General features: G+C 39.8%; 2 protein-coding genes across 3 annotated transcripts in view; one reads left to right on the forward strand and one right to left on the reverse strand.

Moving 5' to 3' along the window:
* The first annotated feature begins 299 nt into the window (after window positions 1-299).
* On the forward strand, window positions 300-9,828 carry LOC139152886 (coenzyme Q-binding protein COQ10 homolog B, mitochondrial-like). 2 transcript variants are annotated; one of them, XM_070726251.1, is made up of 5 exons: window positions 300-408; window positions 2,684-2,863; window positions 4,337-4,529; window positions 7,934-8,035; window positions 9,449-9,828. In XM_070726251.1, exons 1-5 carry the CDS (start codon window positions 317-319, stop codon window positions 9,605-9,607), a joined length of 726 nt encoding a protein of 241 aa, XP_070582352.1. In that variant the 5' UTR covers window positions 300-316; the 3' UTR covers window positions 9,608-9,828. The 2 variants fall into 2 exon arrangements, with proteins under 2 accessions (XP_070582352.1, XP_070582353.1); XM_070726252.1 differs by having other exon boundaries at window positions 2,768-2,863.
* Window positions 9,777-16,087, reverse strand: part of CISD3 (CDGSH iron sulfur domain 3) — a 7,805-nt gene continuing 1,494 nt past the window's right edge. The window contains exons 2-3 of the mRNA XM_070726253.1: window positions 11,784-11,912; window positions 9,777-11,440 (exon numbers count right to left, since the gene is read on the reverse strand). Of these exons, the coding sequence (XP_070582354.1) occupies window positions 11,255-11,440; window positions 11,784-11,912 (315 nt within the window). The 3' untranslated portion in view covers window positions 9,777-11,254. The remainder of the gene's footprint in view (window positions 11,441-11,783; window positions 11,913-16,087) is intronic.

A 16,087-nucleotide genomic window follows, 5' to 3' on the forward strand; every position in this document is an offset into this window, starting at 1 on the left:
TTCACAAGTTCGGAGAACGAAGCTCCACCACAAAAGTTACACTTGGCCAACCAGATTTAATCAAAGCACCCTATAAGACCCTAACTCACCCTTGGGTGTTAAAAAGTCTTTTAAAATCAGAAATGGGGAATTGGACGACTTCCTATCTTTGTAAAGACTAATGACGCTCATTCTTTTAAAAAGAAATCGCCAGTTTGTCCGCTGTGGGCGTATCGGGCGAGCCTGGGAGGGTGTGAAGGGGAGGAGCCGGGGGCGGAGGTCTGCTCTTTCGCCGGTACATTTGGAATCGTTGGCGCGCGGGCGGCCCATTTGAGCGATGGCTGGAACCAGGCACCTTAGCAAGGGTTTGGATGCCTTTCGGGGACTTTTCGGGATCGGCTTGCGCCCGCGCTTTCCAAGGGATGCACGGTAAGAGCGTGTGCCAGAGGAAGAAGATGGCTGGGTCCTCCAGCCTTTCCTTCTCTTGCTACCGGTTTCCTTTCTCCCCAAACTAAACCAGCTGCCAGAAGCAAGAAGTCAGGCTGTCCCTTGGCCAGTGGTTGATGGGCTTGATTCGCACGATATGTTAAACTGGGCTAAGATCGGGGCTATTTTGTTGGAGGGTTGTGGGGATGCCATAGAAAAGTGATTCATTTAGGCTGAGCGTGTGTTTTTTTGACGGCTGCAATTTAAAAAAAATTTAAAGCAAGCATTAATTAATTAATTAATTAATTAATTATTTGGATTTGTATGCCGCCCCTCTCCGAAGACTCGGGGCGGCTCACAACAAGTGAAAAAACAATCCAATACATAATCCAATTAATTAAAATATTAAAAGTTTAATGCTTGCTAAAGCAATGAATTACAATACACGAGAATCCAATTTTTTTCTGACGGCCACGACATCATTTGTGTTTGCCAACGATATTTAATACATAGAAACATAGAAGATTGACGGCAGAAAAAGACCTCATCGTCCAACTGCTCTGTCCTTCCTGTATTTTATCTTAGGATGGATATATGTTTATTCCAGGCATGTTTAAACTCAGTTACTGTGGATTTATCAACCACGTCTGCTGGAAGTTTGTTCCAAGCATCTACTACTCTTTCAGTAAAATAATATTTTCTCATGTTGCTTCTGATCTTTCCCCCAACTAACCTCAGATTGTGCCCCCTTGTTCTTGTGTTCACTTTCCTATTAAAAACACTTCCCTCCTGAACCTTATCTAATCCTTTAAGGTTATTATTATGCTTAATACATAACTTAAAGCAGTTGAAAGAAGAGCACCTAGCAATGGTGCTACTGAATCCAGTGGGTTTATTTCTGCAGAGTAACAAGTAAAATATTCTTAAGTATCACCTCAGTGAACATTCATATGTCTACTTAAAACTAAACCACATTAAAAGTGACTTTTGAACAAACTATATAATTTATTTTCAATAATGAAAAACGAATGCAGGCATTGTGAGTTTCACTTAACTTCTGAGGTTTAGGAATACCTTTGCTTAGTGTGATAATCAGTAAAATAATTCATTCGGTACAGTTTGTTAAATTATGTAATATAATGTAATAATAAAAAATATATTTAATACTTGGAATTGATGTAACTTAATAAAAATAGGCATTTTTGAACCTCCCATTCTTCGCAGTAAGATGATCATTCATGCCTCAGTAGAATGTCTACTCTGAATTAAGTTGCACTAAGGTCAATGGGAATTATTTACTGATTCTAGATTAAACGGCCTTAACTTGGTTTATTTATGTACTTCCTAACAACTAAATATTTGAGTAATTACCATAAGAAAACTAATTCTACTTGAGGCAGAATAAAAATTAAAAACCTTAAAAGAGATGAGAACCACCAGTACAAAATAAAACCAAATTTTCTAAATAGCTCTTAAATATACACATACACTACTGGAAATGGAAAAAAAGTATTCAACAAGGGTCAAAATTGTCCATCCTGCTTTTCTGGATTCTCCAGTTATTCAGAGAAGCATTACCAATGCCCTTTAAATGTGTTTAAAATAAAAAAAAGAAATAGTCACAATCAAGTTAAACAATTAAACAATATAAATATGTCCATATATTTTTTCCTAGCTGTGTTATAAGAATGGTTTTTCATCCTTTCTTCCAAGTTTTTCTTCTTAAATTCTAACCATCCCTTCCCTTTTCCCACCTTCCCTTTCCTGCAATTAGTTAAGATTGACTTGTAGTTATTACTTGGTGTAGCTATACATCATCTGGGAATTCTGAAATCTTACGATCTTAAGACTTAGAGCAGTGGTTTTCAAACTTTCTAATGTCGCAACCCCTCAATACAGTTCCTCATGTTGTGGTGACCCCCAATCATAAGTTAAACCCCAATTTTCCAAACAGAGCTTTAAACTGATTGGCAGGAAGGTCAGGGAGACACTCCCACTGTAAACACCTGATTGGTTGGATTGTAAAAATGTTCCAAGGTGCCAGAATAGAAGCTTTAGTTCCAAATACCGTGGGGAATTTGTCTTTTCCCATGGTTTTAGGTGACTCCAGGTTGAGGACCACTGACTTAGAGGTTGAGGATTTTCTGCCAGTTATGGTTAGTCCTAAGGGAAGCTCTTATCAATAGCATTATCTACCTTCAGATGAGAAATAAGGAAGCCCAACATTCCCTTTTCTAAGCTTTGCTATCTTTGCTATCTTCTTTTCTGTCTCCTACAGGATTATCCCCACTATGTTTCACTGGAGATGTTTAAGTTCCCTTAGTCCTCTAATTATGAATTCCTGCTCTTTCCTGGACTCCAGATCTATTATGAGAAAGCAGGTCCGGCCATTCCTCAATCTTGCAGCTTCTCTACTTGGCGCCAAGCGTATGGAATACACTGAAATCCGTCAACTCCCGTGAGTAGCTTAGTTCTAACCATGATTGTAAGCCAGTTCCTGGTTGAGGTCTCACTTAGGGGAATAGCAGTATTTAGATCTCACTTAATAAATTATCCAGTTGTCTGGTCACAGTATCTCCTGATTTCTTTTCCATTTGAAAATAGTTTAGGATTTGGGTCTACTTTGAAATATTTGGTAATATGTAATCATATATTTAGACCATTTAAGATATAGGTCTGTATCCACAAATCTACATCTTGAGAGCAATGTTCCCTCTAACATTAGAAAATGGTGCATGGGAATTGGAAACTGCTGTGTGTCGTTCTCTAGTCATATGTGCGGGCACATAGTCTCTGATATTAGAAAATGGCATGTAGTCGCGCGTTGTTTTCTTATGTGCACGGTTGCGCATCCACACAGCTTAGAGGGAACATTGCCTGAGAGGACTCATTTTATTGATTACTTGGCATATATTAAAAATATAAGAACTATAAAGTAATCAAGTAATCAAAGACCTAATGTCTAGATTTTCACAATTTACTAAGCTGATGTGGCCCACATGCACATTTTTCATATCCTGAGATTGTCCTGTCAAAAATTGATGGGAAAGCACTTTATTTTCATCTACCAAATAAAAGGAACTTTTGCTCAACCTAAAATGCTCGTTTTCAAAAAAGGTCTTTTGATCTTTTCATATGTTTGAGAAGCAATGATCAAAACTGGGTAATATTTCAGATATAGACTTTATATTTATCCATAGCTTAAACTCGTGCAGAATGCAGCTGCTAGAGCAATCATGGGCTTCCCCAGGTATGCCCATGTTACACCAGCACTCCGCAGTCTGCATTAGTTGCTGATCAGTTTCCGGTCACAATTCAAAGTGTTGGTTATGACCTATAAAGCCCTTCATGGCATCGGACCAGAATACATCCAGGTCCGCCTTCTGCCGCACGAATCCCAGGGACCGGTTAGGTCCCACAGAGTCGGTCTTCTTCGGGTCCCGTCAACTAAACAATGTCGTCTGGCAGGACCCAGGGGAAAAGCCTTCTCTGTGGCGGCCCCAAACCTCTGGAACCAGCTCCCCCCCAGAATCAGAATTGCCCCCACCCTCCTTGCCTTTCGTAAGCTTCTTAAAACCCACCTCTGTCGTCAGGCTAGGGGGAAGTGAACTACCCTTTTCCCCCTAGGCCTATACAATTTATGTATGGTATGTTTGTGTGTATGTCTGGTTTTAATAAGGGTTTTTAAAATTATTTTTAACATTAGATTTGTTACATGCTGTTTATTACTGTTGTTAGCCGCCCTGAGTCTACAGAGAGGGGCGGCATACAAATCTAATAAATAAATAAATAAACAAACTCAGCAATGCTAATAAAAGTTTGGAGGGTAATTTCACTTGATCCAAGTGTTTAGGCTTTCCTATGGTAACTTTATCTTTTAATGCCGATTGATGTTTTTTGGTCACCATCCCCATTACTTCTGCTCATGCAGGTACTCAGTCGATCAGATGTATGACATTATCGCCGACGTTGGCAGCTACCAGCTCTTCGTTCCCTGGTGCAACTGCTCCCGCATAATTTCCCATCACAAAGACGTTTTCCAGGCTGAACTGGAGGTGGGATTTCCTCCTGTGGTTGAGCGCTATGTCTCGGAAATCTCTTCAGTGCCTCACTGCCAGATCCGGGTAATGCATGTTATTCAGATGGTTTAAAGTTCTAGTTACAAATTGAGTGGTTTGTTTTTCCAGAAACTGGCCATATTCACATTCATTCTAACTCCCAATTACAGTGGTACCTCATGATACCAACTTAATTGGTTCCAGGAGGAGGTTCGTAAGGTGAAAAGTTCGTAAGATGAAACAATGTTTCCCATATGAATCAGTGTAAAAGCAAATAATGCGTGCAAATCCTTCAGGAAAATCCCAAACTTTAGAAGGGAGACGAACAGAGGGCAGGGAGGAGCAGCTAAAGTGGGCGGGTGGAAGAAGCAAGGCTAGGCTAAAGGGTGAGTGGGAAGGAAGAAAGGTAAGGGGGGCACCCCTCCCTTTTCTTTCTTCAAAAGACACCGTTTCAGTGCCTTTGCAAGCACGTTGTTCTCTGCAAAATCTTTCCTCCAAGCTGCCCCTCTTTTCTTTCTTCAAAAGACACCGTTTCATTGCCTTTGCAAGCACGTTGTTCTCTGCAAAATCTTTCCTACTCCAAGCAGCCCCTCCCTTTTCTTTCTTTAAAAAAGGGAAAAAAAGAAACCCCTTCATCCCAGCAACAGCTGCTTGGGTTCATAAGGTGAAAATAGTTCGGAAGAAGAGGCAAAAAAATCTTAAACCCCGGGTTCATATCTTGAAAAGTTAGTTAGAAGAGGCGTTTGTAAGATGAGGTACCACTGTACCGGCAATTCATTCAGTTCACCTAATTTTTGGGGCTGTAATGACACTTTGAGCCAGAAACTAACACACTTATTTGAATTCAGGACATCTTACAAGTCTGAAATGTAGTCATCCTTTTTGTAAATCAACCAGTTTTGTGTTTCAATTGCGTGGCTGTCATCTTGATTTTTTGACCACTCTCCTAAATTGTAATATATTAACCCAACTTAAATCTGGTTTGAAGGGTTGTAGCTACTGCTTATGATTCATTCCCCTTTTCCTGGGCACTGCTTTCTTAACACACAAGGCAACAGTAGCCTGGAGCAAACTACATTATGTCATTGTTCTTTCAGAAAGAACACTGGTGTTGCAATAACCCACAACTGGCATGTGACGAACTTCAGCTAAGTCATCAAAACCAAAGTTGGGTTCCCATTTTTTTTTAATGCATTGATACGAAGATTAATATTTCCCCACATGAAGATTTACTGTAGATGATCATAACCTGTGACCTTCAGAATATGCTGATGCTATAACCACAGCATCAACATAGTCCAATGTATGTGGAGCGTATCTAGTTAAGAATGCTGGTCTCCATATTCATTCTTTTTTTAAAATACTTTTGTTATCCAAACCCTTTATCTGAAAACACAAATTCTAGCATTGTTTTCCCTCTAGAAGTGATATGAGAAATAATGCTGATTCCCTCCCTAATCAAGAAATTGGTATTACCTGACATTAGGTCAGTCCCATCCCACCCATCTTGTGGGCCTTTCAGAATTCCTTTAGGTCATGGCTATTTTTTCAGGCATGGATATTAATTGATTAGTTAAAGCCAGATGGGTTGGTTATTACTTTCCTCAGTTGCTATTGGGTGTTTCTTATTGCTTTTCTTATTGCTTGACCAGTGGTTTTTAAAATAAATTGTTTGGTTACCCCGTGTTGTGTTTGCAAGGCGATAAACCATATAAATCTATTAAACAAAAAATAAAAATGTAAAAAAAAATTATATGGGAAATTCTATTAAGTCACAGTACCATATGTATTCAAATGTTCAGCTATTTGCTTGGTGCAATTGATAGTATCATAGTTGCACTCAAGAGTCAAGAGCAGACCTGGGCAAGGGGCGGCCCACCGCTATCTGTGACTGGTCCGCGGAGGTCGGGGTCTGCTCCAGTGCGAGGATGAAAGAGCTCACCACGTCTGCCGGGACTCCTCCGGTTCCTACTTTCCTACTTTCCTAATGAATCATAAGGAAAGCAGGAACCGGAGGAGTCCCGGCAGATGTGGTGAGCTCTTTCATCCTCGCACTGGAGCGGACCCCGACCTCCTACCGAGAGCGGGCGAGCACAGAAACCACGCAAACACTCCAGCGCAGTGACTGTGGTGCACCGTGTTTCTGTAAAGCAAACAATTAGGGGTCTGTAGAGTGGGTCTGGGTGTTTAGGTCAGACCAGGGTCTGGGTCTTTACAGTATTGGGTAGAACTGAATTAATTATATTAGTCCGGCCCTCTAAAACCATCCCAATTTCTCATGCGGCCTCTTGGCAAAATTAATTGCCCACCGTTGGTCAAGAGTATTCAGTTCTCAAGTGATCCTAGTCCCTCTCTACCTTTTCCATACATCAGTGATGGTGAAGCTTTTTTGGTTCGTGTGCCAAAAGGATGTGTTGGCACACACGTGCCCCCACCCATTCCCTTCCCATGTATCCGCACCTTCCCATGCTGACCCCTGCGCATGTACAATCCCCCCTTCTTGCACACGCGCACAGGCCACACTGAAGCCTGGAATGATAAAAAACCAGGCAAATCAGAAGTTCGGAAAAATGGTCTTCCTGTTTGCCCGTTGTGCTGTTTTTCGCATTCCAGAAGCTTCAAGGAAGCTTCCTGAAGGTCCATACTGCGAAAAACCGCACAACGGGCAGACTGGAAGTCCATTTCTCAGAACTTCCAGTTTGCCCATTGTGCTTTTTACCACACTCCAGAGCTTCAGGGAAGCTTACCTGAAACCTCCGTGGGGCCTAACAGCCTTCCCCAAGGCCAAAAGTCAGCTGGCTAACATACACATGCGTCCTAGACCTGACAAAGGGTAATGTCTCATCTGTCTGATATGATTCTGTGTGCCACCTGTGGCACGTGTACCATGTGTTCATCATCACTGCCATATATATTGCAGGCAATATATATTTTGTAACAAAAGTTTTTGTTACATGGGCATCCTCTGTCCTTCTGAGCCTTGGCACCTTCAGCTGAGTAGAACTGAATTCCCAAAACAACAATGACCATATTTTCTTGGAATTGTCAGGAAGAGAAAATTTTCCAACTTTCTCAAGTACAAGGAGTCCTTTATGCTATTCCCCATTAGTGACATTTCTTACCCGAAATCTTTCTTTGGAATTTATAGCCAAGATAGTTGCAGGATGCAGGAAAACAATTTTGGTTCATTAAATAAATGCAAATGTGTGAACTTTCCTGAATTTTTGTTCCTTTAAATAATTTCTAAAGCAAAATTATCTTTCATCACTCTGAATAAATATAAATGGGAAAATAAAGTTTCTTGTATGCTAGATTTAATGGTCACATTCTACCTGAGTTCAATTACTAGATTACTAGATTAATCCTAGAGCTCCAGCAAAAGGACCACCTAGTGAAAACTGTCCCCTCTCCCCAGTTTAAATGCTTTTAAACAAGCAGGCATTAATTTTAATGATCTGTCTATCTTTCAGGCTGTGAGTAAAGATGGGCGGTTATTTCGGCATCTGGAGACACTATGGCAATTTAAGCCAGGAAACACGGGACGGCTGGATTCCTGCACACTCAGATTTTACGTAAGTGCTTTTCATATACTAGTTCCCAACAGAGAAAGGGGAGTGACTCCAAAACCAACAGAATATGGGGCAATAATGTGCAAATTGGTAAAGTCCAGTTTTGTCACAAGTACAAAGGTTCATGTATACTCTAGATTATTACAGCACTGTAAATTTGTCACTGATTGATCAATTCACTTTCATGGTTAGGTTTTGTAGAATTGATGTCCTGGTACTATTATACATTTATTTAAGCAGGTATCTTTGTTAAGCAGGTGTCCCACCCTCCTTGTCTTTCGTAAATTGCTTAAGATCCACCTATATCGCCAGGCATGGGAGAATTGAGACATCTCCCCCAGGCTTATATAATTTTATGTATGGTATGCTTGTGTTGCATTGTTTTTAAATGTTGGGTTTTTAATGTGTTTTCTTTTAAACATTAGATTTGTCACATTGTACATTGTTTTATTATTGTTGCGAGCCGCCCCGAGTCTGTGGAGAGGGGCGGCATACAAATCTAATAAATTATTATTATTATTTGTGGTCAAGCATGATCTTATACAGGTAGTTATCGACTTACAACGGTTCACTTAGTGACTGTTTGAAGTTATAATGGCACTGAAAAAGTGACAATGATTTTGCACACTTATGACCATCACAGCATCCACATAGTCATGTGATTTACATTTGGCTGCTTGGCAAGTGGTGTTGTATTTATGATGGTCATGTCCCCTTTTGTGACCTGACAAACAGTCAATGGGGAAGCCAACTGTGCAGAGATTCACTTAAGAAATGTGGTAAGTAGACATGGAGGACTTTCATAAAACTTGGGACATGGTATATCTGGATTGCCAAAAACAAGTTAAAATGAAACTTTAAAATTAAATTTAGAGAGAAAAATTAAATTGATATTAAGAAAAAATATTAACAATACAAAGCATTGCTATACCATTGAGAAAATGAAAAAAAAATGGATACAATAACAAGAAAACCAAAAGGTTGTACTGTATATATATGTAATATATATGTAATAACTATTAAAAGGAAAATATTCCTTTCTGTATTATATACGAGCTGCAAACCAATCACACCACTTTTTAGGTGGTGCAGACACTAAGCTATGATACCAAATATTCCATGTATAAAGCAAGATGCTTAATTTTTTTTTCTATTTGTATGTTGTGCATATACTGTACTGTTATTTTGTTGTCTTTTGTCACTTTTCTGTTTTATTGTATATATTTAATAAAGTTTTTTTTAAAAAAAAAGAAATATGGTAAGTAAAATGAGGCAAAATTCACTTAACAAATTTCTCACTTAGCAAACATAAATTGTGGGCTTAATTGTGGTCGCAAATTGAGGACTACCTGTATATATAACATGTCTAGGTATCTACTTACGCACATTCATTTTTTTATTTGACCTCATTCACAGGTCTCCTTTGAATTCAAGTCCACCCTCCATTCGCAACTGGCCAATCTTTTCTTTAATGAAGTAGTCAAGCAGATGACTTCAGCCTTTGAACAGAGAGCAGAAAAGCTGTACAGCACTCCAACACCAGCCCAGCCACACCAGGCAATTCACTACACATGATGATGGTTTTGGATGTTTGAGTCCACCTTCCTGATCTCAGAGAGCAAAGCCTTCTTTTTGCAAACATCTGCATAATTTCTTGAATATTTTGAATTCATGGACAAGACTTTTTTTATGCCGACTTACCTTGCCAAAAAACAACAACCCCCCCTCTCAAATGTATACATTATTTAAACAATTGTTATTTTATTTACAATAAAATTAAATTATTGAATATTTAATTATGCTGTTGTAAGGATGACTCTTTGTTACAATGGAAATCCCTGATCATAACTGAAAACCACAAATATTATAATGGAATTTTAAATTATTTTTGAAACAAAAGAAGGTGGGTTCTTTTAAAAAAGCGGCATATTTATTGGTTCACTGGATAATTTCTTGAAATATAAGGAAAATGCAGCTGGCTAAGCACAGTTCCACCCCCCACCCACCCCACATTACAATATAGATTCCTAGACTTTCCCTTTATTTTTGTTAAGCCTCTCCTCTTTTCTAGGTGCCATGGTATCAATCTTTTGTATCTTTCCTTGAAGTAGCTACTTTCAGATTAATTCAAACTACTCTAGAATTTATTGAAAGTAGAATTAAAAACAGGGGAGGGCAATGCATTTTTCTTCAGTAGCTTACAAGACTCTAGTATGAGCAAGTTGATCAAAACTTGCTCCTTGTGAGCCAGCCATTCTTCTACTCAAAATTCTCCAAGTAGAGGTTTTTGTGTGAACAGCAGCAAAAATTAGCACAAGGGTTCTATTAAGTAATTGAGAAGCTGCAACTATTAGTCTACTCCAGTGTTTCCCAACCTTGGCAACTTGAAGATATCTGGACTTCAACTCCCAGAATTCTGGGAGTTGAAGTCCAAATATCTTCAAGTTGCCAAGGTTGGGAAACACTGCTCTAGTCTAGTCACATAGGAGCTATATAGTGATGCAATCTAACTCTGATCTCTTGAAAAATAGATTTTATACCTGACCTGCTTGGGTAGAAAAAAGTGATTGCCTAAGACAAGAATTGCTGAGCTTGCCCAACTAAAGTTTGAGTTTAGTTGCAGCAGAGATGACGCCAGCAGGCTGACTCCTACTCAGATGGCGTAACTGCTTAAGAACAGCAGAAAAACTATCACTTGTGCCAAAAATGGCAATTCCTCATTCTGAGAATGTCCAAGTGATAATATCGCGGAAGATTAGGGAATTTTGTTCAAGGTTTTCTGTTTGCTGTCTAAAAGAGGCAATGGGCAAGTACAGCACTAACAGTTTCAGTAATCATGGTCAGCAAATTGGGAGTGCTTGTGGCTCTGTGGCCCCTTTGGTAGCAAAGTAAAACATTTGTTTTAACGAACCAATTTTTGAGCACTGATATTAGCAGCAAATTGTCAAATAGAAGACTTGCAATAGGATTGATTTTTATCCCTAAGCAAGTGAAAGACTGAAATCCTCCCTCCCACCCACTCTCTGTGGGGATTCACTAAGGAAAGAGGAATATAATGCTAATTTTCTTGACCAACCTTTACCAACACGAATTCAAGTTTGCAAAGGGTCCTCCAGCTCCCATTCATTTTAATAAGGGTCCCACAGTAGGACTTCCTGTAGCATTAACCCCAGATTCCCTGATGAGTTCTGTCACTTCTTTCATTTCCACAACAATTTCCCATTATACTTGTGGCTGAGAATGAAGGTCAGTCTTTTGCACAAACTCTTCTTTATGGGTACCATCACAGTAGGGAGGGTTCTTCGTATATTTACACCCACACAACCAGAACTTTTTTGACTCGCCAGCTGTGAATCTCAGGGGAGACATTTCTGGGGCAGTTTTCTTATGGGTTCCGTCACAGAAGGGCTGTTAAGATACACAAAGAACCAAGACAGTAAACAAGCCTAATAAAACACAGCATTGTCTGTCTATGGATTTTATAGTTGCGGTTTTGCTCAGAATACAAAAATATCCTAGCCTGAGCAACTGGGTATTAATTATCCTGAAGAGACAAGTTTGGTTTGCAATTTTAAAAAAAAACCTTGTATGTGTTGAACAGTTTCAAAACCTTTTGCATTAGCAAAAAGAGAATTAGCTTCTTCAAACTCAGCAATATACTACCGCAAATGACAGTTTCATTAAGATGCTGGACTCCAAGGTTGGCCCAAAATGAAGGTAAAAGAAACCTGGCGAAATGCTGGAAGGCTACCTGCTTTTGGCTATGTCCACAAGCACACCAGGCATAGTGTTTGTCTGCTTTTAAGTCCACTGGAAAAGGTTCCTTGGCTGCAATCACTGGCTTGACTGATGAGGCTGAAAGAGCTGAGCAGCTTCTTATCTGCAGGCAGGCAAACAAGAAAGCATTGGCTTTATGAAAAAAAATGACATTTGATTAATTAATGCTATCCATTTATTAGGTAAAAAGTTCAAGGCATGCAACTGCAAACAGGGGGAAGCACAGGGTTCCCCCACCCTTCACCACTTTCTGCCACAAGGAAATGCACAGATTGAATAAAGCAGAACGAAAGTATAAATATATTCACTGTTGTGCTTAGCTCTGACCCTGCTCCTGCCCCAAGGACTGCACATGCTGCAGGCCTGTTTTGCCCCCCCCCCCCCGTGGAATCTGCTGATGAAGGCTCCTCTGACCAAGAAGACATGAGTGACAGGGAGGAGGAGAGTGTGGCAGACAGTTCAGAAGGAGATCAATTATCTAGTTCCTCCTTGGATTCAGAACAAGAGTTAGTGATACAGCCACGCATGCGGAGATCGATGCACAGGCAACAACAACTGAGAGATTATTATCAAAGAAAATGAGGCCACCTGTGTTTGGGTGGAGCTGTGGTAATTAGTGAATAAATAGCAGCCTGTTGGTTTGGCCATTGTGGAGGATTATCTGATCCTTGTGTTTCATGACTGCTTTACTGACTTTGACTTTTTGTGTGCTGATTTTTCCCCGCTTTGAAACTAAACCAGGGCAAAGTGTGTTTCACTTTGTGAAAGAAGAAGGACTGTGAATTGCCTCACAGCTGCAAGCTAAGTATCACAGAACTGATAAGAGACTTGTACAAATTACCAGTTTGTTTGGAGACAAATGCTCTTTGCTATATCAAAAGAGGGCTTGGTTTAAGTGAATTTTCATTATAAAGAACATTGTTTTGAATTTTCAAACGTGTGTGTGTCTGAAATTTGTAGCTGTGAATTTTTGGGAGGATTCTACCAGAGAGCCCGACAGAACATTCACCTACTCATTTTCTACCTTAAATATTCACTTCCAAAGTCATCTTCCAGTGCATTCAAGATCTGATTGTTGCATTTGTCTAACTAAATATGGGAAGTTCTTGACTTATGATCACAATTGATTTCCTTTCCTAAGCAAGACAGTTAAGTGCATTTTGCCCCATTTTACAACTTTTCTTGCCAGCTGTTAAGTGAATCACTGCAGTTGTTAATCTACTTGAATGGTTATTAGGTGAGTCGGGTTTCCCCACCGACTTCAGTGATCACATGACCGTGGCACCCTGCAACCATTATAAATACATGCCGGTTGCGAAACGTCTAAATTTTGATCACATGACCATGGGGTTACTGCATCGGTCATGTGTGAAAAATGGTCACAATTCACTTTTTTCAATGCCATTCTAATTTCAAATGGTCACTCACAAATGGTTGTAAGTTGAAGACTAGCTTAGGGGATACATTTTTAGTTTTTTTTTAATATGGCACATACTGATTTGATATCCTTTTATTCTTTATTTATATACTGCTTTATTTTGTGTAAGTAAAGGTGTTGTATATCATTTCCTCTGATTTGGAATAGAATAAGAGAGTTGTAAGGGACCTTGGAGGTCGTCTGGTCCAACTCCTTTCTTAGGCAGGAAACGTCTACACCACTTATTTTCCCTAAAACACCCCTGGGAATTGGTGGTCCGAGAAAAAATGATTGGCCCAAGTCACTTGGGTGACTTCCAGGCCTAAGGAAAGACTAAGCCAGCATCTTAATTAATAATAATAATAATAATAATAATAATAATAATAATTTATTGGATTTGTATGCCGCCCCTCTCCACAGACTCGGGGCGGCTAACAACAATAATAAACACAACATGTACAATCCAATAATAAAAAACAACTAAAAACCCCTATTATAAAACCAAACATACACACAAACATACCATGCATAACTTGTAATGGCCTAGGGGGAAGAGCTATCTCAACTCCCACATGCCTGGTGGTATAAATGAGTCTTGAGTAGTTTACGAAAGACAGGGAGGGTGGGGGCAGTTCTAATCTCTGGGGGGGAGTTGGTTCCAGAGAGCCGGGGCCGCCACAGAGAAGGCTCTTCCCCTGGGGCCCGCCAAACGACATTGTTTAGTCGACGGGACCCGGAGAAGGCCAACTCTGTGGGACTTTATCGGTCGCTGGGATTCGTGCGATAGCAGGCGGTTACGGAGGTAATCTGGTCCATTGCCATGTAGGGCTTTAAAGGTCATGACCAACACTTTGAATTGTGACCGGAAACTGATCGGCAGCCAATGCAAGCCATTCTTAGCTGCTATACGGAGAGGGGCGGCATACAAATCTAATAAATAATAATAATAATAATAATAATAATAATAATAATAATAATAATATATCCAATTATCTCATAAAGCCCTGGGATGTGGACCAAGGATTTCCTGTTCCCATTTTGCCAAGCAGCTTGATTTCTACATGAAGGCTGAAGTGGCTGCTTGCTGTTAATTGTTAAGGTGTGTCCAGCTCTTTGTGACTCCCAGGCCAGGCCTCCGTATTCTCCACTGTCTGATTCTGCCCAAATTCAGTACCACTGTGTGGATGATATTACCTAACCATCACATCTTCCGCTGCCTCCTTCCCCTTTTGCTTTCAATCTTTCCCAACATCAGGGTATTTTCCAATGAGTTCTCTTCTCATTTGGTGACCAGAATATTTGATCTTCAGTTTTAGTATCTGTCCTTCCAAAGGACCCTCAGAATTGTTTTCCCTTAGGAATAAGAAGTAGCCGCAACCATATATGCAGCCGCGCGAGCAGTCTTGGGCCTTCCAAGAAATGTTCACATCTCACCATCACTCCACGGACCGCATTGGCTACAGATCAGTTTCCGGGCACAATTCAAAGTGTTGGTTATGACCTACAAAGCCCTTCATGGCACAGGACCAGATTATCTCCGAGACTGCCTTCTGCTGCAAGAATCCCAGCGACCGGTGAGGTCCCAAAGAGTTGGCCTCCTTAGGGCCCCGTCGACCAAACAATGTCGGCTGGCGGGACCTAGGGGAAGAGCCTTCTCTGTGGGAGCCCCGGCCCGCTGGAATCAACTCCCCCCAGAGATTCGCACTGCCCCCACCCCCCTTGCCTTCCGAAAGAGCTTAAAAACTCATCTTTGCCACCAGGTTTGGGACTTTTAGATCTTCCCTCAACCACTGAATGTCTTAAGTATGATTGCTGAATGTTTGGTTGATAAGTTTTTCTTTTAATTGTTTTCAAATTGCAATATTAATTGGATTTACATTATTGTTCTGTTTTTATATATGCTGTGAGCCGCCCCGAGTCCTCGGAGAGGGGCGGCATACAAATCCAATAAAATAAATAAAATAAATAAATATAATAATAAAATAAACTTCTGTTAAAGGAGAAGTGGAAAATTTGTGATCTCCTAGATACAGTTAGTCCTTGACTTTCAACAAAAATGAAATTTGTTAAGTGAATTTCTACCCCATTTTATCTTTTTTTAAAACCGCGTTTGTTAAATGAATCACTGCAGTGGTCAAGTTAGTAACATGATTGTTAGGTGAATCTGGCTTCTCCACTGACTTTGCTTATCAGAAGTTCACAAAATTGGATTACATGATCCCAGGACACTGTAACCGTCATAAATATGAGTCAATTGCCAAGAATCCAAATGTAAATCACATGACCACGGGGATTCAGAGCAATGGTCATAAGTGTAAAAAATGGCCATGTCACTTTTTTCAGTGATGTTATAACTTTGAACAGTCATTGAAGAAACTGTTGTATGTTGAGGACTACCTGTACTGTTGAAGTATAACTAACTTTCAACACTCTCCGCTCCCCCTTGATTATGATGTCAGGAGTTGATCAAAGTTCAAGTTCAGCAATTACCAAGTTTTCCATTCCTGGAAAAGTGCTTTTATATGAACCACAACTCCAAGGGTTTTTATATAAAAGTGTTTTTTACACAATTACAACTTGTTCCTCTAGGAATCATAGAGTTTATTCATGGTATGATTGTGTTGTATGGTTTTAATGATGGGTTTTAGATGTTTTTAAATATTAGATTTGTTATATTGTTATTATTGTTGCTGTGAGCCGCCCCGAGTCTGCAGAGAGGGGTGGCATACAAATCTAAATAATAATAATAATAATAATAATAATAATAATAATAATAATAATTACCTCCTCTTGTATCAGGAATTTATTTATTAATTCTCAGCTTATGTGAGAAATATCTACTCTGAAGCCAGTGAGAATCA

This window comes from Erythrolamprus reginae, chromosome Z, assembly GCF_031021105.1.
Source record: "Erythrolamprus reginae isolate rEryReg1 chromosome Z, rEryReg1.hap1, whole genome shotgun sequence".
In the NCBI taxonomy this organism is placed as follows: Eukaryota; Metazoa; Chordata; class Lepidosauria; order Squamata; family Dipsadidae; genus Erythrolamprus; species Erythrolamprus reginae.

Bases quoted from the DNA above. Each gene is read 5' to 3' on its own strand.
- LOC139152886 (XM_070726251.1), top strand. From the start codon at position 317: ATGGCTGGAACCAGGCACCTTAGCAAGGGTTTGGATGCCTTTCGGGGA. The intron at 409-2,683 runs GTAAGAGCGTGT...TGTCTCCTACAG, and splicing joins CGCTTTCCAAGGGATGCACG to GATTATCCCCACTATGTTTC. The intron at 8,036-9,448 runs GTAAGTGCTTTT...CCTCATTCACAG, and splicing joins CCTGCACACTCAGATTTTAC to GTCTCCTTTGAATTCAAGTC.